This window comes from Semicossyphus pulcher, unplaced genomic scaffold (genome assembly GCF_022749685.1).
Source record: "Semicossyphus pulcher isolate SPU_LCO1_2020_fin unplaced genomic scaffold, fSemPul1.0.p SCAF_9, whole genome shotgun sequence".
Lineage (NCBI taxonomy): Eukaryota > Metazoa > Chordata > Actinopteri > Labriformes > Labridae > Semicossyphus > Semicossyphus pulcher.
Window position 1 is genome coordinate 27,412,141 of NW_027211770.1, and position 25,494 is coordinate 27,437,634.

Consider the following 25,494-nt stretch of genomic DNA (forward strand, 5'->3'; position numbering starts at 1 on the left):
ACCAGCTGATTACTGCTAAAGTAAACTAGACATCATAGTAGTCTTTAGCTCTGCAAGTTATGCATCACGAACCAAAGGATTGGACAATTAAAATTTTGACAGGACGATGGGAGTAGATGTAAAGTATAGGGATCAAAGTAGTTATTAAATTCATCCTGGAGAAAGTTCTAGGTGCAATGTTATGACAAAGAAGAATGTCCCTATTTTATGCGTACTACGGACATGGATCCATACATTTTATTTCCACGTTTTCCCGCGATAAAGAGTCATTTCTGTTTTTTTTCTTGAGATCTCGACTTATTTTTCCCGCTCTATCAGGAAAAAAAAGCTGGTTTTCTCATGATAATGGTATAATTTTCTCTAGAAAACAACGGGCTGGTCACTGTGATATTACAGACCAGGGTGTGCCGTGCTACCCACACCAATAAGCTAAGCTCAGCCTGTTTATATGTTTGTTTTATGCTCTTGCAACTCGAGATATGAGTTATGATCATCTGACGTTACCGTGGTGCAGCGCTCGAGATACCAAGATAAATAAGTCAAGATCTCGAGAAAACAACAGGACATTACTCATTATCACAGGAAAAAAGAGTAAATATGCATGTCCGCTGAGGTCACACACTTTGCAGGGGCAACTTCTGTGCCCAATATATAGTAAAAAGAAAAAGTATGTGATTCAGAATGCAGGGAAGGTCAATGGTTGGAGCATGTCCCTCAGTATAAACATAACACAGCTTTTGTTAAAGGCCTAAATAAGATGACATATTATATATATATATCATTTATAGTGTTGGACAGTGTGTTGCAGGACCGTGTTAACAACCCTGAAGCTACTAGCTAAAGAACAAAAAGGAGGGAACTAGCCTCTCAGGGCTCATAACAATTGTTCAGAGTAATTGTTAGTTGCAGTCCTTCAAGAGTCAGATCTCTTATACACTTTTGTATCAAGTGTAACACAATTTCCACAGTTTCAATAACAGAATAAATGAAGGACAAAATACAATAATTTACATTCTTCTAAAGCGCTTAATCAAAATGAACAGACAAGTCACTCAGAAGGACCCACGTCGGGTCAAGGAAATGAGGTTTCGAGGTCAGAAAGGAAACTTTGCATCGCATCATTTCTCTTCATTAACCGAAATGATGCCGAGCACAAACTTGATGAAAAATATTCTGGGAGCAGCTTCCCTCATTCTGCCACCAGAATATCAACAGCCTGCAGTGAAAAACCCATTTCAATTTTGACTTGAGACCACATTTCCTATTTCCCCCCGTAAGTTATTAAAGTGGCACCAGGAGGAGGAGGTGTCTGAAGGTCAAGATGAAAACCCCGGAGAGAGAGATTGAGAGGGTGAGGGGGAGAGATGACGGAGGGAGAGGCAGAGGGATAACGACAGAGATTGAGACAGCGAGGAAGAGAAAGGAAAGAAAATGAGAGAGGAGAGGGGAAAAAAAAGAAGATGAAGAGAGAGAAAAACTGAAAGAAACAGGCTGAGGGGAATGGACTTCTGCGCTCACTCCTCCTCCACTCAACCATGTCCTTTTCCCTTTTAATAGATTTCTAGCATGGCCTCTTCCTCCTCCTCCAGCAGGCCTGTGGCAGCTCAGTAGATTAAAATGATAACCAACAGTAATGAGGTCCTACAGGACGGCGGTTGAATGTCTAATCGAAGGGCGAAATGTACAGAAAAGTTCAGGAGCGACTCTTTAAAGGCCGACATAAGGGCCGCTTATATACGGATAAGGAGACGGGGTTAAATCCTGATGACGCTGCATGAAGCCGCTTACAAGAGAGAGCGATGTGTTCATATATATCATCTGAAGTGCTGCTTGAAACAGCCGAGCATTCATAACAGTGACATGTGCTGCACAGCCAATTCATTATCAGATCAGTGAGTGTGATTTCAGCTCTCTGGCTCCTGGTCGCTGCTTTCATCTGGGCGGTGGAAAATACAGAAATGTTCATCTATTTGGTTTGCTAATTAACATTAGCCTTGAACCATTATGGAGACGCGGCTTTTAGTATATTACATACATACATTTAGCAGATGGGAAGCACTGCAATTCAACAAGATGCTATTTGTCATTCCAAATGTCTAACTCTGTGATGTCTGTGAGAGAGATTTAGAAAACTATTATTGATTTGCAGGGAGAGAGATTTATGGATTATAAGGAGAGCAGCGTTCACAATGACACAAATGGTGTAGCTTGCACCCAGAGGTGGGAAATGTGCCTTTGTTCAAGTGCTCTACTTATATTCAGGTACGTGCACTTGACTTTCATTATGTTAAGGGTAAATGGACTGCACTTATATAGTCTTTGCACCACTCAAGGCTCTTTACACCACCTGTCAGTATTCGCCCTGTCACACACACACACACACACACACACACACACAGTTATACGCTGATGATTTTGCCATTCAAAGCAACATCTTTACCTTTAAGTCATCATACTTACACATTCAAAGCTAGGCGAATTAGGTTCCAGTTTATTGCACAAAGATACATGGACATGATTAAAGACCTTGTGAATAATGGACAGCCTGCTCTACCTCTGAGCCACACACAGCCACCCAGTGTCATCGAGTCTAGGCTGGTGAAGTTTGCGCAGCTTTAGACTCCACACAATTTCAGAATAAAATATTGTATATTAAAGTAATTATCTCAAAGATTTTTATTTAAATACATTTCTGTTAAGTCTCTATCTATCGCTGCATGAGGTAACACAATGGTGATTGAGCCTATGGCCCACTGATGAAAGCCTTTGCATTTGCAGTATTACAGACTGGGTGTCTGTGGCGACTCTCTCTCTCTCTATTTGAGTTCTTTGGGTCAAAAACATTTTGTACTAAGTCCAGTTATCAGAGGGCGTATTCAGATGAGGCCTGAGTCTGACTGTCCTTGGTTTCCCGTCACCAGGAAGATGTTTGGTCTGGGTAAAGACACTTCAAGACCTCTTATCAGAAAACTTCGACCCTTATTGTTGCCAATAATCAAGACTGCAGCGTCTCACTTCCTGTTGCACTGCCTGAATTTTACTGTGAATGTTTCTTATTATAAACTGCGGCATGATAAAACTGCTTCTAATCTTGATCTTGAGTTAAGTTCTGCTTTTCCTGCATGACATTATGTGCAGAAACAAACTAACACGACTAAAACAGATCCCTGTGAGTGGAACACTTGTTTTATTGTAAGGAGTGTCCTAACCCTATAAGGAATAACACCTTAACTTCAATCAGCTAGCTCAGCTAGCCCTTGAATCGACAGCTGCTTTCCCACTGGTCAAAAAATCCCACTAACACCCGGCTTTTTCGGCATTGATGGGAACACAAAACCTGTGTCGACACGCTAATCTCCGCCCACTTTCCAGCGCGATGCTCCGTCACTAACTTCTACGACTCATCGTCATCTCAGCTACAAATTCTGAGCAGCGCTCGAACATCATTCCGAATTTGTCGCGCCGAGATTCATAAACAGACTGAATGAGTAATAGATAGAATGAAGACCTAACCACCGTAACATCTGCACTGTTTACTAACCCTGTTTCCGGCGCGTCCAGAAGGTGACGCAGCAGAAAAGAGACTGACAGGAGGATACTTCACTGGCAACGGGAAAAGAGACTATCCACATCTATAAGCAGGTCTTTCCGGGTCTGAAAAACCTGCGTCAACGTGCTAATATCAGTGGGAAAGAGGTATAACATGTTGTTAGGATTCAGATCAGAGCCCAGGTGTAAAGAGACAGAACAGTTTTCCATCAATGTGCATATTACAAACCAACGTTTGTCCTATGTATCATGCTCAGAGCATTAAAGGTCTGACGACACTGTTATCCCTTTTAATCAGAGTGGGGTTGGGCTCAAGCTGAAACTGTTCCAACGTTTGATGCTAAAGGAAATAACAATCTAGCACAAGCATGTTTTTTGTCGAAGCAGCAGAAGCCTAACAACATGGATGTTTTTTTTGTGGACGGGGCACACAATCTAGTTTCAAAGTTATCTCTAATTTCCACCTGAGACATCTTTGGAAATACACTAACGTCACCATCACCCCTGTGTTTTCTTTGTTATTCTTTTAAAGTGGCAATTACATGGGGAAAAATCCTTTTGTCACTGCTCCAACGTGTGTCTGAGTCGTTCTGTGACATGCTGCTGTTAAAAGCCTTCAGCCCTGACAGCAGTGTGCTTGCATGCAGGTTCCGCTGCGTGGCGGATTCACTAAAACACGGCTGTAAACATACGAACATTGTGTTTTGGGAACCTTCAAACAGGGTGACACGCCGAACAAAGCGATTCGAGGCCTGGTAGCAGGCTGAGTTTTTATTCTGGTATTGGGAACATTTTGTCAGCTTTGGATATCTGACTCAGTTTTTGATGTCAGAATCTGCATCTCGCCTTGTACTTGGAATAAAAGCCGCCACAATTTCTCTGCACTCATCCCTCCCTGCATCACTCCTTTCCAGCTGAGCTCAGACTGACAAAACCTTCAGCCTCGCGTTTGTAAAGCTGCCCTTACCTTCTTGACGTAGCCCTGGATGAGCTCAGGGGTGGGCACCTGCTCTGCAGACAGACACTCCTCCAGCTGCAGTTTGTACGGTGGGCAGACTGGCTGGCTCCTCTCCACCCTGCAGGCACCACAGTGGGGGAGAGAGGACAATCAGTTTCTGCCTTTCAGATGGCCAGCTTGCTGGACAAATGCTCACGACACACATGGGTACATTCACACACACACACTCACAAACGGACGACATTTATAGAATTACAGTCATAAAACATCACAAAGATTTCATGTCTGAGTCTGTGAAATCTACAGAAATACCCCCCTATCAACAAATTACACTGCATCAAGAGGGCTTTGTTAATGTTATTGTTCCCCCGTGGGAGGCGAGAGAGAAATACAATAAAACACTTAAGTGAGACAAAGATACACTAGGATGAAAGAAAACACACATGCAGAGCAGAAAGCAGGAATTTCAATGCAAATCTGGTCCCGCCCCCCTTCAGCCCTCCCCGCTGAGGCCACATCAGTATTTAGAGCGGGGAGAATCTATTTATATGGTGTTGTATTTTCCTCCTCTGTCCTCTGGAGGAAATCCCAGAGCCAGCCCCGAGGAGACGAAAGCCTCCACCTCCATCTCGCTCTCTCTCATCCTGTTGACAAGGGGAAGAAGCCCCACACGCCCTCTTCCTCAGTCTTACATGCATGAACAGTAGGTGTGTGTGTGAGTGTGTAAGGGCTGTGTGTGTGTGCTCTGCAGGAGCTCTGGCTTGACACGGATGCCTGATGTGTGGGAGGGTAAAGGATGCATGCGTGCATTCTGTCGTGTGTATTAAAGGCTGTGCTTGCAGCTTCCCAGTGCATGCAACGACTCCCTCTGAGTGCACTTACATGTCCCTCTGGGAGTGTGTGTGAGTGTGTATGTTCCTAATGCTTTATCACTGGGATTCTTCTATTACGCCCCCCACTGGATGCAGAGTGAGTGAGTTAATGTGACAACTACTAACATTTAATTAAGTTGAATGGTTATGAGAAAACACGCTCTTTTGCTTTATGCAACTGGTCAACAAAGTTTGGACAATAACTCTCCTTTATTTTTCATTATGATTAAATTATGTATGATTATTAGAATATATATAATTTATACTAAACTGGGCTGTTGGTTCAGCTTCCATTTTCACATACAAATATGATAGTAAATAAATTCGTAACAAGACTGGATGCAACTGCCAAAAGAATCCCCTGACATGTGATCGTAAACGTTCTAAAGCTGCACATCGAAGCAACGTAATGCACACAGACACAGCTGACTGTCTCCATAGCAACGACGCACTGGCATACTACTTACCCACCACTTAATACTATAAAACGTTAGAATTAGGCCGAGGTTACATTAATTAGCTAGCTGGATTTCTGTTATCGCTATAAAAAGAAGTGGATGACAGTGACATGCTCACAATGTTAGCTGTAACACTGATTAATAAACGTCGAAGACGGAGAGTTTGGAAAGAGGATCTGGAGCTGAATTTTCTCTGCGACATTCTAAAACTGTTTCGTTGCGATGTGAATCGTTGATCTGAACTGGGCTTAAGGGGCTGAAGAGCGAAGCGATGCAGAGGTCGCCCTGTTCCTTCTTAACGGGTAACGGTCGCTCTTACGGTAACAGCTAACGGTAGCACTAAGCTCCAACACCTAGAGGTAAAAAAGTGGTCCACACCTAGTATCATAACTATGATAACTTTAGTAGTATTTGAACACTTTGCCAGCAATAAAGTGCACTTTTGGAATAAACAGCATCTCTCCTCTCTCTCCGCACCAGTTGCAAAATGTGCGCACATGTTTGGTGCCTCATTTGGTGGGAGGGGCTTAGCGGAGTGATACAGAGATGCGGAAGGTTTTTTCCATTGGAATGTTTACTGCCACTATAAATTCACTTATCACATGTTTCCTTTTATCTTTACACAAGTAATCTTTATCCAAACAAATTAAAGTTAAAGGACACTCAATCTATTTTACTACTATTTGAGTATTCATTACTATTGGTGAGGAGGGACGAGCGAGTGTCAGGGCAACATGCATTTCATTGCATTGACAGATTCTGAAGTAGCTTTAAGTTGGGGGACTCGCAGAAACAGATCTTTAAAAGAACCTTTTGTGAATTTGTGCAACAGTGGCAGAGGTTTCTAATCCCCACAGTGAGATGGGCCAACACGTCCCCCACCCCGCAATGCCAGTCAATAACCTCTCTCGTCCTCCATACCTGGTAAACACATTCTTCTACTTTTAAGCTCCCAGTTTGTCGTCTCCAAACCCAAGCTGGGATACCTTGAGTCATTTTCTCTGACTTGAAACAGCTTCTTTCAGAGCCACAGCAGACATTACACCAGTGTTTTCACAGGCTGTTGTTCTGTCTGTGACTAGTAAATTCAGTTTGACAAGTTGTAGAGCGGCCCTTTAATGTTTGCCAGAGCTTCACTGTACGCACAAAAGACCGAAGGCTGTCCTACTATATTCACAGGGAACCCGGAGAGCACAATAAACTTCTTGATACTGTATTTTCTAGTGTTTGCTTGATGAGCCTCACCTGTTTTTTCCTTTTCGCTGTCAGAAATCTGCCTAAATTTTACTTTACTTGTCATTTTACTGCCTGAATAAATGTAGCTAACAAATCTCCACAGGCTTGTTACAGTGAAAGCTCTGTTTTTCCCGCATGAATCACACAGTTTGAACATCTCCGCATTATCACATCTTTAAGTCTTTCTGTTAGACGTCACAGAATCACCAGCGGGCCTCATTTATGCCATGCGTCTACCCATCCTCAAAAAAAGAATCCCCCCCAAAAGAAACAAACAAAAACACAGTCACCACACTTCTGCTCTATTGTCAGTGACACCCGACGCTGTGCGGGTATTGCTGTCGCAGCACACAGCGGAGCAGAAACTGGGCCGGCTGACTCGTTAAGTGCAAACTTCACACGCTCTGTGAAACATTCATTACGACGAGCCGGGAGCAGGCTCTCGTTTTTTCGCAGCGTCACAACATTCAAAGGCACAATGACAGATGCCTGGTGGCGCTGTCAGAAAAAGGTGGATGTATCCCCTGTTGGTTGCAACATAAAGCAGAAGCAGCCAGCAGCTTGATTGTGCTGCAGGCATATCTGCAGGGAGCACAACAGAGAGGAAGAGATACAGAGGAACAATGTGGGGTATATAATGAAGTTAAGTGTAAACCATTTGTCCTCTTTCCTTTCTTGTACTCTACATTATAATTGCACTATACATGTTTTGCCAAGGCTGCACAGAGAGGTCGGTGTCCTTGTGTGCTCCAAGTTAAGAGGAAGCTTCAGAAGATAAAAAAATGCTCCTTTTTTTTGGTTATAATATAAATTCAGTTGGGAGATAAATTAAAGCTCCAGCTCATCATTGGAAAAACACAAATAAAATTGAAATGATTCAGTCCTTCTGAGAGATTCTTTTTAATCAAGCCCCGCCACTTCAGCCAAAGAATTTCATTTTCATTCTGTGCTATCAAATGTTTTCCCTTTTATTTAAATGATGAATAACTCATTTTGGACTGAAACTCTGCAGACCTCAGCAGGCAGAGGGAGGGAGAGGAGGACAGGGAGAGGGGAGAGAGGTGGGTGAGAACAACAATTGAAACGGTGCACTCAGTCCTGGAGGGAGGCCTCGGGTTAAAAATAGCAGCTGCATCACCTGCAGTCCATCTTCTCTGTGTGAAACGACGACTTTTCATGCAGCGAGCAGCGCCGGCTGTCAACCCCTGAGGTCTCGTGTGGTTAGACGGGTGTCAAATGCCTGCCTGCCTACCTGGAGCTCCCTCCTGGGTGAGTGCACCTGCTAACCCCCCACCCCCACCTTGTCTGCCCACAGAGGGGTCACACACACCCTCTGCTTCGCCACAGAACATCTTGTGTTGGACTAATCTCTCCCACCGGAGCTGGACGTTCACATGGTAACTAATTGTGCATCACCTGTTAATGGCTTGCTTAGGGATTTGTTTTAGCAGCATAGTGGCCACATCATTTGTAATTGTGCGGTTTCCAATTACGCTGTGTTCACTGAGGTATGAAAAGGCATTGTGTTGACATATCATTGTTTTTCAGAGAAAGACAAATGTAAAAAAAAAAAAGCAACATTCTGTAAAGTATTCATTTACTTACACTGTGAAATCTTCCCCGAACAAAGGCGCTACATTTTTATTTATTTTTTAATTTAAACTGCAAACCATAAAAAATACACATCGGTTACTGAAGTATGAAAGCAAAGTATTCTAAATTTAAAGAACAATAGACAAGAAGAAGAGCCTACAGCCCCCTAGCTCCGCGCAGCTGTAGTTAGCATAATGTATTTTGAGCTAAACGCTAACGTCAGCATGCTAACACGCTCAAAAATACAATCTATAACAGGGCTTTGATGGTCAGCAGTATAATGCTTTGCATGTTCACTGGCTTAGCTTAGCGTGCTAATATTTGCTATTAAGATCTAAACATACACCACAGCTAATGCTAATGAAAAGGTCCTTGGTTTTGTCGGCCTTTGAGTATGAACCAAAGTAAATTTGACCTGATGATGGTGAGGAAGGAAAAGTCAGGGGATCACCAGAATTAATATATCATCCAGGAGTCATGTGCCAGTCTACATGCAAGTACATGCTTAAACTACTTTACTGAATAAGTACAAACTTTGACCTGCAGGTGACTCTAAAGCACCTTTTACACTGCCAGTTCAAGGCGGGATCCTCTGTTACATTTCGTCCTTTATGTAAAATGCACGGAGGCGGAGTGGTGGGGTGAAGTCGCTCCGCTTCAGAGCTGACATCCGAGGTCGTACCAGGGCCACGTGTGAATGGGAAGCACGCACTGGGGCGGCTTTACGCTGCCATTGCTTGGTCCAGTGTAAAATGCAAAGGCAGCATGACGGCGGCGCTTCATTACAGCGCTGTGGCAGAACCACAATGTAAAAAGGGCTTAAGAGAGCTTTACTATACACCAATTTTCACAGCACTCTTCTCAATGATTGCCAATATATTTAACTAAGACCCAAAGCCCAAAAAGTGGTACAAGGGGAAAGTCAGTATGCTGCATCTTCTGGAGACTTCAGTCTGAGCCGAGGATCAACCAATCGACATTGTAGAGACACGTCACTAGCACGGTTAAAACATTGGTTAAAGGGGAAGTTTGCCATGTTATATAAATCTGCAGACAAGTACATGTTCAAATGCTGTCACTTTTTAATGATCAGCACTGTGAGGCCTTAATATCCCTTATTAGCACATAAAGCTCTTCTAACAATCAGTTCGATCTTTTAACTGCTGCTAAAAATACACCTGCATCAAGTCTTGAGCACAGAACAGTATTTCACAGGGAAGATGTAGCTGAAAGACGTAAAATCAGGTTATATACGGCTTCAAGCAATCACTCCCTGACAGTTCCAAAGTATGCATTCAGTGAAGTGTTTTAAATTATTACTTTAATGTAACCTGCGTCAGAAAATTGCTTGACAGGAGTTGAATTGCTCTCACGATATAGAAGAAAAGCTTTTCTCGTGCTGCAGAGAAAAGTCAAGGCTGAATACAACCATTTTCTCATCATAGGCGGCGAATATTAACAAAAATGTTCCTTCTCCATCAGGAACAGAGCCTCGTCAGACCTCCATCACACGGCGCCCATCTGTTGGTATGACGACAAAGTCAGGAAGCATCTGAGCCTATGTTTAGCACTTTAATAATACAGCACATCCCTCCTAATGTCACATTTTCACACATTTGTGAGTAATTTCAGCGGAGCGAATCCCCTGTAATGGTTTTTAGTCAGTACCTCTTTATTTTCCTCTTTTTCCGGCTCTCTCTTATACGCCTTTCACCCCTCTCCTACCTCTCAACCCATCTCTCTCTCTTTCAATCCCTCGCTTTCTCTGCCTGAGCTCACAGGGGCTCCTTGCAATTACCCAATAATGATGAATATATCCCATCAGACATTGCCTGCTAAACTGCAACCCTGTTCCATCAGAATCAAATTGAACACTGGGAGATTTGACAGTTGACATTTAAAATTTCTAATCGGTCCAATCCGTTCTGTCTGCACCGCCGTTTTTTTCTTCTTCCTATGTCCTGCAGCAGGTTTTAACGGGGAGTTTGGGCACTGCCTGGGACAAATTACCATCTAAGATATCTAAAGTTATAACTTCTTTAGCCAGACATGACAGTCAAGCGACAGTATCCTTACATTTGCAGATGATACTTCGCTGTACGTATACAACCTCTTTTCCTTACTATGTACAGATTCCAGCAGTGTCTCTCTCTGTCAAGTTCCCTAGCCTCTCACGCTGAGGCTGACACTGTGGAGACTTGACTGACTCCTCTGACAAACTGTGCATGCTAAATAAAGAGGCCTATACCGCTGCTCTTCTACTTCACTTTCCCTTCAAGTCTTCTTTTGGAGCCATGGAAGAATAGCTGCTTTCAATTCCATTCACTGTAACCCCTCAACCCCCCCACTGTCTTCTCTTTCACTTCTTGGTTTGATTTCAGGGTCTGACAGCGAATGAGACCTGGAGAGGAGATGCTCTGCTTTTTGGTTTCTCTTATTTCTCTTCCTTCCCCTCGAGGCGATTTGGATTCCTCTGGGGTGGTGCTGATGTGAGCAGCTGTCTCCACGGTGACAGACGCCGGAGATAAAGCCCGGGCCCTAGTTTTCGGTCAGGGCCATCAAAGAACGCTAGACTGTGCCCTTTTCACTCTCTCTTGCTCCTTTCTTTTATCCCATTTCTTCCTCCCCTCTCTCTCTACTTCTTCACACTCCAGCTGTGATTTCCTTTCCTTCCCCTCTCCCCCCTCATGGTGTCTTTTTCTTCAGAGAGCAAGGCAAGAAAAAGAATCAGAGACCTTCAGTCCATTCAGCCGTAGCCTTTTCATACGGAATCGATAATTCTGTTGACCGGTTTGCAGAAGTGGAGCACTGAGGAGTGTTTGGACTGTTTGTATTAATGTCTGAGCATGCTGAAAGTGAACCTGAGGTGTTCTACACGACAGCATTGGAGGTGATTACTAATGGACACCGTCTGCAGGAAGGGAGGGCAGATAAGATGCCACGCTCTTCAACTATGTGACCTTCTAAAACGTAGCTGCTGCCTTGTATTCATCCTATAGCAGGAGAGTTATAGTCCCTTTACGCATTTACAAATAGGTGCAAAGTAATGGGAGTTATTTCAGGCATTCAGGGCTTCAAAAGTAAAGTCATGTTCAGTTTCTGCATGGACAATGGTTTGTGACAAGCAGGTGCACTAAGAGCTTGAACTCTGCTTTTTGAATCCTAAGTATAAAAAACGGAGTGGGAACAAATCAGGTTCTTTGAAACAAGGTCGAAGCTTGTGTTTATAAAATCAAAGTTACTAAAGGGTCAGTCAGTTTTATGTATAGAACGTATTTTAACTCGACAAAATGCAGAATGAATGATGATGAATGGGCTGCGTTGTGGTGCAGTGGTGAGGGCCTCAGTTAGAAGCTTCCTGGTTCGAGTGCCATCTCAGATGTCACGGGCCTTTCTGTGTGGAGCGTGCATGTTCTCCCTGTGCATGCGTGGGTTCCCTCCGGGTACTCCAGCTTCCTCCCACAGTCCAAAGACATGCTCGTTAGGTTCACTGGTGACTCTAAATTGCTTGTGGGTGTGAGCGTGAAAGGTTGTCTGTCTCTCTTTGTCACCCCTAGATTGACTGGCGACCAGTCCAGGGTGTAACCCCGCCTCTCGCCCAATGACAGCTGGGATAGGCTCCAGCCCCCTCCACGACTCTGAACAGGATAAGCGGTATAGATAATGGATGGATGGATGGATGGAAGCGTATCAAGGACAGCATAGAATATCTTTCTTCTTGAAAAAGAATTGCTTGACTAACGAATAAAATACAAAAATAAAAGCCAGACTTGTCCGGCATGTATTCATGACGACAATTAATAGTCTAAAGAAAATAGTTGGGTCTTTCGCAGGTTTTAAAGATATCAACGCAGGTGGAGGATCTAATTATTGGATGCAAATTATTCCACAATCTGGGGGCAACAAATGAAAATGATTACCTTGTGTTTCAAACTAGCGGCGTAGTATAGAGAAGAATGACCAGAGGTGGAACAAAGGATGAGCAGGGAGTAAGCAGAGAAGCCTACTACAACTCCTGAGTGCTGCAAGAAGAAACATCCAATTACTGAGCTCTTGCTTGTAAAGCTAAGGATTACACTCCGTACAGGAGAAACCTGAGAGCTGGTTAAATCAGCTCACTTTACCATTCTAGGTCAGTTTGGGATTAATTCAGCAACTGTTGCACTGTTTCCAAAGAGTTCTGAATTTGCTACTGATCTGATTCCCTGGCTTCTTCTCAGAAGGCCTCAGTGAAAGTGTATTATGAAGTCTCATAACAGAGTCGCATAGACGAAACCTGATTTCTTATTGATACAGTAAATAAATTAAAACTGGTGGCTTTTATTTATGATACATTCAGGATACTTTTTTGTTCCTAAGTGGAGGAGCATTGACGCTTCTTCTACTGTCATACAGCGTCATCTTTTAAATGTAGTCAGGAGACCTTTCTGCGAGTGTCTCATACGTCTCTATCAGCAGCAGTCGATAAAAACATCACAGCTCCACATGGATAGAGTGCGGCATTGAAATGATGTGAATGCTTTCTGACTGACGCTTGATTAATTATGCAGTGTTGTCATGTCTTCTGGAATAAATTCATGCAGGCAGTTGATGGAAAACACATACTGAGTTTTTACTTTGACTGTCATAAAACATCTTCAGGTAGCCTGGGAACCAGACAAATCTGTGAGCTTATGTTTTCCCTGCTGGTTCCCTCCCATCCAGACAGTTTCCCATCCAGCCTGATTACAGTTAGTCCCACAGCGACCATTTATCCATTATAAGGTGGATTAAAGCGCTGTCCAAGCATTTACAACCAAGATGGCTGCCGCTGATGATATGTGACTAGTCAGTATTAAACATTTAATACGTTACGAAGGCCTAAAAATGCTAAGTGTTGGCTACTAGATCACTGCTCTGATTGGCTGTATCGCCAGAAGGATTTTTGTTCTGTACCCGACGATAACGTCTCTTGGAAATTTGAAGTTTGACAGACAGGTTCCATAGATGTTTGTGCTTTGTCTGGGCCATGATCTTTATAAACAGATATCTGCATATGATTACAGAATCTGAATGTAAGAGCCAAGATTTTGGTCGCGGAGATGTTGCGGTTTCTGTTTCTGTTTGTCGTCTGAGTATTGACCAGTCATGTTTTTGAACAGGCTTTGGTTTGCATGCAGGAAAACCATCACTGTGTAGAGCAAGAGGCGGACTACATTGGCCGAGATACAACCTTGAACCCACCGGCTTCGGTCAGACACAGATTTCACTTCTTACTAATCTACCTAAAGAGTTATCAGCATGTGAATGCAGATAAATACCCTGAGGTAAAGTCAGATAATATAGACAATTGGTTCCAGGCTTTCTAAAGCCTACGGTCATCTGCGACAGCGTAGTCGTCCCAAGAGGCAAAATCTTTGTCAGATGATAATCAGTGGGTTCAGAGACTTGTCTGGAGATGCCAGGTGGTGGTAGCTTGGTGCAGGTGTTTGACTTTAATCCCATTTCCTTGTAATCCATGACCACAATATTTCCCCAAACAAACTTGTTGATTGATTTTAAGAAAGTGTGTGGAAAAGAAAGTGTTTAAGCATTTCTATATACGACAGGCCTTATTCACTGACGACAAAAGAAGCCATTTAATGCACATAGGCCTTGATGCAATTGGAACATGATTGTTTAGTAAAACTTTTTAGACTAACCTTAAAAGAAGGCAACCTTGATAAAAGGAAATGCCTGGGATAACCGAGTTTGAACGTACAGCAACAGGTTTTTAAAATATGTTTCTCTGTCAGAGACTTTGTTTGTTCCTGAGGCTGTCAGGTGACTGACAGTGAACCAGACACGTTGTAACACCTTACATAGCACCAACATGGCAAACATTACTGCGAATTATGATAAAAGTTTGACGAACCCAAATTAAGTTGTCATGTTTGCTGTGATGAATTATCTCCTGCAGCCGAGATTGTTTCTCACGCTGAACGACAAGAGGACGGTTTCTTCTGAAGGGAGGGAAACGGGTTCTGATATCTCCGACAAACACCAGCAGGGATGAGGGAGAGGACGGACACATTTTGGCACCAATTGCAGTTTATCCTCAGGAAACAATTTCTGCATCCTCTTATTGCACCTACAAATTTAAATTATCATGAGCATACATTTTCACAAACCAATTAATTGTTTCCATTCATTACTTTTTGAATGTATTCTGCTCTTATTATTTTCCTCCATGCTTTTGTTTATAACGTACGTTGCTTGTGTTTTTCTTCTTATAAGTTGAATCCTACATTTTCTTTTGTAACTTCCCCTGAGGTTCAACAAACCTTATTTCTTCTTATCTTTGAATTTATCTTTTCACCAAATTCCCCCCAGGCGTCCTCCTCGTCCCGTCTGAATCACAACCCTGATCCTCGATTCATTTATTTTGCTGAAAACAACAACAGCAAAATCCTCCCACAGTTTTCTCTGTTTAGTATTTATTTTACGTCTTCTGTGGTGTTTTTGTTGCACCGTCAGTCTGTAGTTGCAGCAGAACTGTCAGAGCACAGCGGCTCTGATTATTATGCTCCTTACTCGGATGCTCTTCATATCATGTATTGGTTTTCTGCAGCTATTGTGCCGTCGCTGAGAGTGAGAGTTTTAGCTAAATGACTGAGATGTCGATGTTGATAAGGAGCAGTGTGGTTGTGTTTGTGTGAAGCAGTGAAGACATGACAGATCTGTGGTCTGTCTGCGTTCAGAAATGCTTCAAGCTGTGAGGAATCAGTGGTGAGTCTTCTGAGAGTAAGGAGACTTATCTGTATCCTGTACAAAGTCACAAAAATATGTTCACATCCACATTAAGCTGAAGACTCAACATGTTCTGACTGCAAACTTTTCAAATATAGCAGCTTGGCTGTGGCCCTGCCAATGACTGTATATATAGATGGACGACACGTCTCCATCTGCTCTCACTGTACGAAACTGAAGCCAAAATAGCCCCCGTGACGGTCGCTGTCATCTTGCGATGGTGACATCATTTGGGTGTAGCCGCCATAGCCACTTCCGCTAACCAAAACACACACTTAACCTATTGAAAATAAACAGCAAGGATCCTGCACACCGGCGTGTTTAACAGCAGAACAGCTTCTCTGTGTTGGTCTGAGGTTAACGCTCACGGGTATGGAAACTTCAATGACTGTAGTGATTGTTTTAGTTACGTCTTCTCACGGCGTTCGTCCTCCACTCTGATAATCCGGAACTGATCGGCTGCAGGAGCCGTGTTTGTCGACAGAGCTGTCAATCATCATTTTATCAGACAACTTGTCAGAAAAATGAACACTTGGACATAAATCAGCATGATAAGAACTAACTATAATGACAGAAACCATGTTTGAGAAAAATTTATTTGACGTGTATTTTGATTTTATAGTTTGACTCATGTCCCATCTGATAACATGGAGGAGGCGGGCTCTATGACCTATACTGCAACCAGTCAGCAGGGGGCGATAGAGAGGGTTTGGCTTCAATTTTTATACAGTCTATGGGCCCTACGCTTCAAAATAAATCTGCGTACCCCTAGAGTTTCAAAATAAAGCTTGCTGAGAATCATTTCACATTTATTGTTTCCTACATGCAACAATAATGAACTCATGGTTATCTTTGTGACGCGGTTGCGGTTTGGTTATGTTTATGCTCCAAAATGACTTGGTTAGGTTTACCAAAAAGATCACAGTTTGGGTTTAAATATGTGTTCACGCATGCACACAAGTTATGCAACTGAACCAACTGACAACACCAGTTTCTTATGTAACTAACATAAAGAACAGCCGTACATAATTAAACACATTACGTATCTGATTGCAGCGTCATACAAAGGTTAAGCAACTTAAAAAGAAGTCAAGCTTTCAAGAGAAGACTCTTGGTTTCACATGGAAATCGAACCCATGGTCTCAAAGATGAAAGTCTGTTTAATTTGTTTGACCAATCCATCATCCCTGGCCCGACTCCCCAGGCAAACTTTTACGCATATTAATACGCAAGTGGGGAACCGAACTCTTCCCAACTTGTAGCTGATGTATTTGACAAGTAGGGCCTGAGAACGGGCTAGAAAATTATTTACACAAAGACAAATATAAACAACAAAATTAAGCGTGTGAAGTTCAAAAAACAAACCAAAGAGGAGTTTCTCTGACTGCCTCAAACAGGCCAGACACTCTCATGCACACACACTCTCACACACATCCATGCCCTGCAGCCAGGGAGCATGTTTGGTAAACAGGTCTGGATATTCACCGGACTTAAGAGCCAGACAGAGCAGCCACTGGGGCTTTACTGTTGGACTCCGCCTGTCTGCATGTCACTGCTGCCAGAGACAGAAACAAAAAAAAACGTCTCCCCGTGGCTTCAATCTTTTTGATTGTCATGTTTTTACTTGAACTGACTTTACAGGACCTGAATGAGATGGTCAGCTTCCATGACTCACATGACATGACTGGCTGTCAGATCGCTTCAAACCCGAGGACGGATTGTCCCAAAAGATACAGCAGAACTTTCTGGCGGAGTTCAGAGACAGACAGTTTTTAGTATTCCAGACAAAAGCCTCCTCCATTATCCATCACTCCCCCTACATGCCCTTCAACCACCCTTGGAGCCGCTCCACCCCCACAGTTCCCAGGACAGAGGCGCCCGGGCACAGCGCTGGAGGGCAGATGTAGGGGGCAGCGGTGACTTTGGGCCATGCAGCCGGTTTTGGCCCGAGCATTGAAAGGGCTGGCGATAGAGGATTGAGGTCATTGCTGACTCACGTCCAATTACAGCTGCCCACATGACAGCTTGCTGAGCCCCAAACAGATGTTGTGATGCTCTGCTGTCGATACTCTGAAAGGTTGACCAACTGATATGAAATGCAACTTGAAGCTCTTTTTAAGGTGGTGGCCATTGTGGAAATCTCTATACTTGCATGTATCCCCGTAATATGTTTTTTAATCTGTAGCATTAAACATTCATTATCACTATATTTGCCCAAATGTCAACTACTAACAAGCAAGATACAATTTGTGTACATCCGACAAAAGAAGACAAAGCAAAACTGTATGGTTATGACACCAATTAAGGTTCAATAGTGTTTAGGGCTGTGACGGTAACCGCATGACCGCAGAACTGTGGTTATGTAAAGCCAACCGCGGGGTGGAGCAAGAGACAGTCATTTTAAATATGGACCGAGTGATGTTTCTAGGTACGCGTCCAGCGTCTCTGGCGCATTAAAATCTAAAGGGACGCAGTAAACTCACTATGCATACGTCCAAGGTACGCACCTCGTCTTTCCCATACAGAACGAAACATTGTGAACAACAAACTCGTTTTCAAAATCACAGTAATCAGCAAAAGAAACCTGGCTGTCAGAGCGTCGCTGTTTCAGCACTCTCGCAAAATGCTAGTTAGCCGCTACATGCTAGTTAAGCCGCTAAAACAACAACTGGACTGAATTACATTTGAACAAATAAGGATACAAACTTCGTAGTGGTTAATGAACTCCTGTTCTCCACTGATGCTGTGTTCACTCATGTTGATGACGATGATGTTTTACCGTTTACCGGTGATGTTTTACCGTCTGGGGGACGTGCTGTAGTTAAAGAGACAAATAAACATACTCTGGCAGCAGGCTGATGCAGCGGTTAACTGCTGAACCGCAACAGGGGCGTTAGTATTAGTATTATGATCATAAAAATTCAGTTCTGTCACAGCCCTACTCGTGTTCACAATATATTATCTTAACTGACTTTATTGGCTACATACAGAGAGAGAGAGAGAGATGATTTTCTTAGAACCAGCCCTCTGTTGTTGCTTAGTAAAATACATGTCTTTCAACAAAGGGCCCTCCACCTTTAAAGGGAAGCTCGGCCTTGTTTTTATGTGGATGTCCAATCAGTGTAATTAAAAAGTAAAAATTCTACCTTTTAGGGAGCTGTTCCAGCAGTGCCTTCATTTAGCAATATGCGTTGTGCGTTAGCTACGCTGAACATCTGAGCCAGCCTTAACACTTTAAAATGGAACCTCCTCCAAAACAACCTCTGCATTTACTAGCTCAGTTTCATAGCTAGTTTGCAATGCAAGCAAAAGTGGAGACTAGAAAACAAACTACGTCACTGCACCTCAGAAGTACGAGCTGTCACTGGAAGAAAACATATTGTAGCTGCGCCACAGTGACACGTACGACGTTGGCAACAACTGCATGTTTTTATCTCTGACTCCGAGAAATAAAATCTGCAAACAGTCACTTTAATGATCACAAATTTTCCCCCCTGATTTGTATTTTGCGTTTACTACAACTTATTGTCATAGTTGAACGTTTTAGTGCTTGAGATCTTAAAAAGGTGGGCGCATCTATGCAAACTGACCTTCTGCTTTCATAAAGCCAAGAATGTTTCAATAAAAATCTCTGGAAGGCCAAAACAATTAGTCTGAAGTAGCAGCTTAAACAATTAGACTGTGCATGGCCTTTATCTTGCTTGAGCAGACAAAGTAATGGAAAGACTTAGCTAATAATACTGCAGACATTGTTTCACTGGGAAAGAATCTGCAATAAAGCTATTGTTGCTAATCCTGACCGACGAATTCATCTGCAGAAGTTTCCCTTACATTAAGCTCAAGTTTTGACCCTCTTCTTTATAAATGTACTCCGCGGTCAGATGGACATTTAACAGTCTTATAAATGTGGCTCTTACCCGTCGTTGAGTCGGACCAGGATGGCCCGGTAGAGCTGGTGCTGTGGGCTGTTGGACTCGGGACCACAGGGGTGGATGAACGGGTGGACGGCTGCCAGGACGAAGCCCTGCTGGTAGAGCTCCTGCAGCTGACCGGGCAGCTCCCTCACAGAGGAGAGACGCAGCGTGGATGTCCCACCTGAGAGACAACAAACGGGGAGAAAACGTGTTAGAAGAAAAAGTTTGAATGTTGGATAACTGATAAGGAAATCGTTTAATTTTGTGGACACAGCTTTGCTGCTACATGCTAATGAACGGGCTGTTTCTGGCGTTCAACTTTCTGGGGGAAGATAAGTTTGTTGCTTATCAAACTGAGCAAGCTGGACGGTTAATTTGGATTGCTGTTGATAAGAATTGAGTTACTCATGCTAGTATTCCTCATCTGTCAGCCATAGTGGTAGTCACAGCTCATGTTAATGATGAACTTCTGTTTATTCCTAACAAATCACTGCAGAAAATGACAACAGAAGATTTCTCTCTGGGACAAACCATTTGCACATTTGCATTTAGAACTACAAAGTTTAGCTCCCACTTTTAAACTGGCAGAAGTATTTATTATTCTTCCTCTCCTACACCTCTCCGCCTCTCCTTGGACCTTTCCAGACCTTTTCATTCGCCCACCTGTCCACCTGATGACCTCAGATTTGCCAAACACCTGATCCTGCTCTCCTCTGCACACCTGACCCTCATTGCCTCTCTGACCCACACCTGTCTCTCGTTCCCTGATACTTGCCCTACGCACATAAGCCGTGTCCCAGTCCAGGGGCTGCAGCCTTCGAAGGAGGCGGTCCGAGGAGGATGAGTCATTCGTAGCCTGCGTAGGCCGCTAAGGCCGAGCTGTCTGGTCAACGGAGGATTTCCTGTTTGCGTCACCAGCTGTTACCGCCCTTACCATTGCGTCACCAAACGGGTAGCTAGAGGGTTAATTAGCTAGCATAACTAGTGTCGGGTAAGTTAACCTATTAATATAAAGATAATTTGTTTCAAGGGCCCTTTTGTTTATTGAAACATGTGTATCACTAGCTATTCGATTGAGTTGAAACCAAAAACTTTTTAAACATTTTAAAGTGGATTCCTCGGCCGCGTAAGAGTCCGCCATCTAGTTTGAATTGCCGTGCAATAAATCTTGGGATATGTCGGGATGACTCATCCTAGCCACGCCCTGAGGAAGACCAGAAGACGGTCAGCGTTTACTCCTGTAATAGTGATGGTTTTTACGAGAGATGCCCTGAGTCAATAAAGGCATTTTAAACTACATCCTTGTCTCGAGGCGAGTGTGCCTTAAGAAAGCCCAGTGGCTTCCCTCCTTCGACAAATCTCGGGATATGTTCGGCGCGAGGATCCATCGGGTGCATCCTTCGCGGCCCGGGAAATGGAGGACGCATTTGTCGGCTGCATCTGAAAGAGCCTTCGAATTGGGACGGCCTTCAAGGCGCTGCTGGGACGCAATCGACCTTCAAATACGTACTTCGAAGCCTGCAGCCCCTGGATTGGGACACAGCTATACTGTATACCTGCCAGTCTCCTACTTTCCTAAAGCTAAATTATGCTAGCGTTTAGGTATCTGTTTTCTTTTCTGTTGCACCTGAGATTTGACATTTAGAGAAGATACAAAAACCACAGCAAAGGTTGTGTCCTTCCATGCGGCCCAGTGCGCAGAGCAGCAAGAGACGCACAACGGTTTCAGGTGATTATAAATAAACCGCTAAATGGAAACCACATGAGAAATATTTTCCACTTCACTTCTAAGAATCTGGACTATTTCTGTCACCTTACACAAACATGGTAAATGTCCTGTTTCACAGCCTCTTCTTGAATCCCTCAGCTTAATTCATGTGTGGGCTCTCTGTTACTGCAGAAAGATTCCAGCTACATATACTGATCACCATAACGCAGGACAGAGACGGAGCTGAGGAGGCAAAAATGGAAGACAAGAAAGAAAATTGTGGAGGATTTGCAATTCAGATTCCAACACTGATTTTAGAGTCATTCCCGGTTTGTTTTGGCAATTAGCATCGCGCTTTTTGCTCCATCCCCTCAATCTGGGAGTTAATAAGAGTGGATCAAAATCCAATCAGGGCTGATTGCTGAGGCTCCGTATCACAGCAGCTCTCTATATTCTGGCTCTTCCTTTGATTCCCTCGCCGCCTAGCTCTACTGTCCAAGTACAGCGGACAGGAGCGCGACATTAATGAGACGCAATCAGCGAGTGCACGGCTGTTTAAGGAAAGGAAAAGTTATGGACCGAGCTTCCTTTGCATTATTTTCCTCCCTCTTTCCCTCCTCTTTCTCCCCTTCCTGAGCGGTAAAAAACCTGCAGCAGACAGCCGCTGGTGACGGCCCGGTTCAGGGAGCAACCAGCTGTGTTACAACAGCCCACACACAGCTTCTGTCAGGCAACATCAGCCTGTCAGGACGTATGCTAATGAATGCAGGAAGGGAGGAGAGGGGTTCAGGTTCAGGAATTAGATATGAATATGGAGAGCTTGATAGCAGGAAAGAGGAGGATGAAAAGGAGAGATAGAGGAAGAAACGATAGAGAGGTCAAAACAGAGCGGGGAATTTAGAGAGACAATAATCGAGGCGCTGCTTGGCTCCCGGTTGCGTGACGGCTGGGATCCCAGCAGCACGCAGTACGAGGCGACATTTACTGTAGGCCAAACAGCTGGGGCACATGGGAGAGCGCCAAGACAAAGAGCTGGATGCAAACCGAGCAACGGGGGAGAGGAGAGGAGCGTGCGAGAGAGAGGGAGGCAGAGGAGGTCTGGTTGTGTGTACGAGCTGTCACAAGACGTGGGAAATGCCGCTTTGGCTAATTAGTGTCAATGAGACTATAGAGAGTGAAAGGTTCCGATCCATGGGAAAAGTCAAAGCGCGGGAGTTCAATGGGAGGTCGGAGAGAGGGCGAGAGGAGATGCCAGGGTTTTTTTTAGTCTGGGAGTCAATGCTAACGCTAACAACAAACTACATGTAGATACCAGGAAAGCTAACCTTTATTAACTTTAATGCTTTTTTAGTTGGTTTTACTTTCCTTATGTCCTGCTTTCTATTTATTTTATCATTTGTCTCCTTTTTTTGTATTAATTGGGCTTCAAAGTAATAATCTTGAAGATGAGTGTCTGTTAAGTCTCTATCTATCGCTGAATGAGGTTACACAATGGTGATTGAGCCAATGGCCCACTGATGAAAGCCTTTGCATTTGCTGTATTATGGACTGAGTGTCTGTGGCGATAAATTACTTTCTTAATAAGTATACGCATGTGTCTGTTTTTGTCTGAAACTCGAGCAAACAGTTCGTTTTTCTGAGTGTTTTGTCTGAAAGCAGCTGCAGCAGGCAGTTAGAAATGAGGTTGATGACAGCTGTTTTTAGTGAACCAAGACAGTAAAAATTAGGCCAATAAACCAAACAGATGAGCTGATGAAATGTAGAGTCTACTGGAGCTGTAAACATCAGTTGATAACTGTCATCAATGTTTGATGGGCCCATAGTTAGCGTGATAGACACAATTCATTACCAGTCACAGAGCAGGTAAATTAGCAAGAAAAACATCGAATCAAAATGTATATTTAGACAACGATACAGAGAACTGATCAGTGTAAACTTCATTAAAGTGATCTCAAAGATTTTCATGTAAATAAATGTCTGTTAAGTCTCTATCGATCTCTGAATGAGGTAACACAATGGTGATTGAGCCTATGGCCAACTGATGAAAGCCTTTGCATTTGCAGTATTACAGACTGGGTGTCAGCAGCGCCTAGTTAGTGACGCGTTTTCCATCAGCCAGCAGTGGTTGGTCTGCCAGAGAGGGTAGGCGGAGCTAAGCGGCTGCTTTTCCGGTCTCTGCAAGTGTTGCGAGTAAACAGTAATCTACTATGGCTGAACAAACAAAGAAAAGATGGATGACTACAGATACAACTTCAACAATAAGTGAAAATCCAAAGAAAAAGAAACAAACTCGATGCTCAGATGAAGCAAACAGTCTAAAAAGGAAAGCGACCGTCAGCCAGGAAAATCAAGAGTTACAACCGGAGCCAACCGTGGACGTCACACATGCAACACTGTCTGGATATCTGGGAAGTGTGCTCCCGTAATTACCGTTGATCACCATAGGTGCCGCCAAAGAGAACGAAACTGACATCTTCGAGATTAAATCTTTAACGGGCTTTGAGATTCCATCTCATGTTGTGAATTCTATTTTCATCTTTACTTTTTATGTGATTTTTACGAGTACTTTCCATGGAACTTTATCCTCTCCTTTCCATCTTTTTGATGTGCATGTATTTTCCATATTGCCACTTCTTGTATTAAAGGTTCTATACATATGAAGTTTATTATAAGTAGTAGTTTTAATAATATCTTTAAGACGATGTGGATAATCATGTTTTCCAGATTCAGCCAGTCTTTGGAAGTATGACTTCAGATGATGTCATTGTGCTGTGTATGTATGAATACAAGTGTGTTGTGAAAAATGCTCTGCGTTCACACCATACATAATCAATTTAGCAGTTTTTCCCACAAGGGTACCGGGGCCAAACTCCGGTCAGTCATTCATCCCGCAGTTAGACTGCTGACAGCAAACAGCACGCTCTCACACATCCTGACTGCTGCTGCTTGTTTGATGTCAAAGTCTGGGAAGCCGTTCTGCACAACATCTGCGTCATTTATTACTTCTGGCCTGTAAACAAAGATTTTTCACTCACAATGAAAAAGCTTGTGCTTTCGTTTCTGCATTTCCAGGTGAACACGAGGTAAAGTGATGTCTAAAAATACCTACAAAAATGTGCATTGAGTCTGTAAGAGTCATTGCACGTTAATTTGCATGTTAAATGATTATGCATGAAGTGCTGCACGTGCTTGTGTGTTTCAGTCGTGCATGCCTGGAAGACGCTTCCTGTGTCCAAGTGTGCAACATGTTTTCTTTCAATTGTCTTTGAGCTGTCTTTAAAAAAAAGAGCCATCATGTTTTATCTCTAATCTGATTTGTGTCTTTCCAATATCTGTAATTGATTAGAGCTGTAAGTCTGCAGGAATGAGATTATTTTAATCCTCTTGCATTGAATCTGTCACTTCCCACCCTTTACACCTTGGAAAGCCACACGTCCGCTGGCAGACAAATTCAACTAAAGCTCATGTGCGACGCCGTTCAGCCATTTGGAGCAGGCTGTAACACAATGATGTGTCGTGCTTTCAGCGTGCTACACTACATCATCAAGCTGCAACAGAGGAGGGGGGGAGAAAAAAAAAGAAGGATTTCTGGAACAAGCCTGCGAGCGCCAATCAGGAGGCAGCTCCTGTGATGTAGCTAGAGAGCTGAATCAGTTCAGATCCCGACTCTTCCTCGCGGGCACAAATCCAGAGGTTCATTGTGAAACCACGAAAGAAGCAGAAGAGGAAGAAGGGAAGAAGAAGAGAAATCAGATGCTGTCCCCTGAAGGCAAGTGAGCGCTTTGGCTAAAAATACTCCTCCAAATTTCTCAATCACACTCTGTCCTCGTGCGCCACAATGCAGGAGCTTTAGAAGTTAAAAGGCGTGGAGGAATTAACACAAAGAAATAGGCCGCCATCGCAAACGAGTGAAACATATTCGTCTTCCCCTCCCCTCCGCTTCTCCTCCCCCCACGTTTCCTCCACCGTTGGCCGCCTTTAGAAATGGAATTAATCCTTCTGCTATCTCAGATTTTTGTTTCTTCTTTGCTTCCGTCTTCATTTCGGCGGGACATGCACACCCTGTCCTTTCTCCCCCAGAGGGACGCGGGTGCGTGTGCGCATGATTCATGGGGCGGTGGGTATTAAGTGGAAAATGAAACCATCTTTGCTTGCTCTCTGATCCCCTTAGTTGAGATGAGTAAATAAGGAATGGTTTCAATTAGGCGGTGGGAACACAGCCGCTGGCGACTTCTTAAGTTGGCTTTAATCGCTGTGTGAGCTGCTAATAATCTCATCCAGAGGCCGTGAAACACACAGGCTACATTTATTTATCAGAGCAAATTTTATTTATCGTTGGTCCCCAGAGCAAAGGGGTGCCCGGTGGTGCTTCTCATGCTCTTGTAAGGATGTTTACTATGGTTACTTTGCCCTCAAATCACGTTATCCAAGGAGAATC

The 25,494-nt window shown here is 43.6% G+C and overlaps 1 protein-coding gene across 1 annotated transcript in view; it reads right to left on the reverse strand.

Annotated features, from left to right (window-relative positions):
* The window catches only part of LOC138584648 (raftlin), a 136,650-nt gene that overhangs the window by 55,450 nt on the left and 55,706 nt on the right, over positions 1-25,494 (reverse strand). The window contains exons 3-4 of the mRNA XM_069656933.1: positions 19,352-19,529; positions 4,517-4,625 (exon numbers count right to left, since the gene is read on the reverse strand). Coding sequence (XP_069513034.1) covers positions 4,517-4,625; positions 19,352-19,529 — 287 coding nt within the window. The remainder of the gene's footprint in view (positions 1-4,516; positions 4,626-19,351; positions 19,530-25,494) is intronic.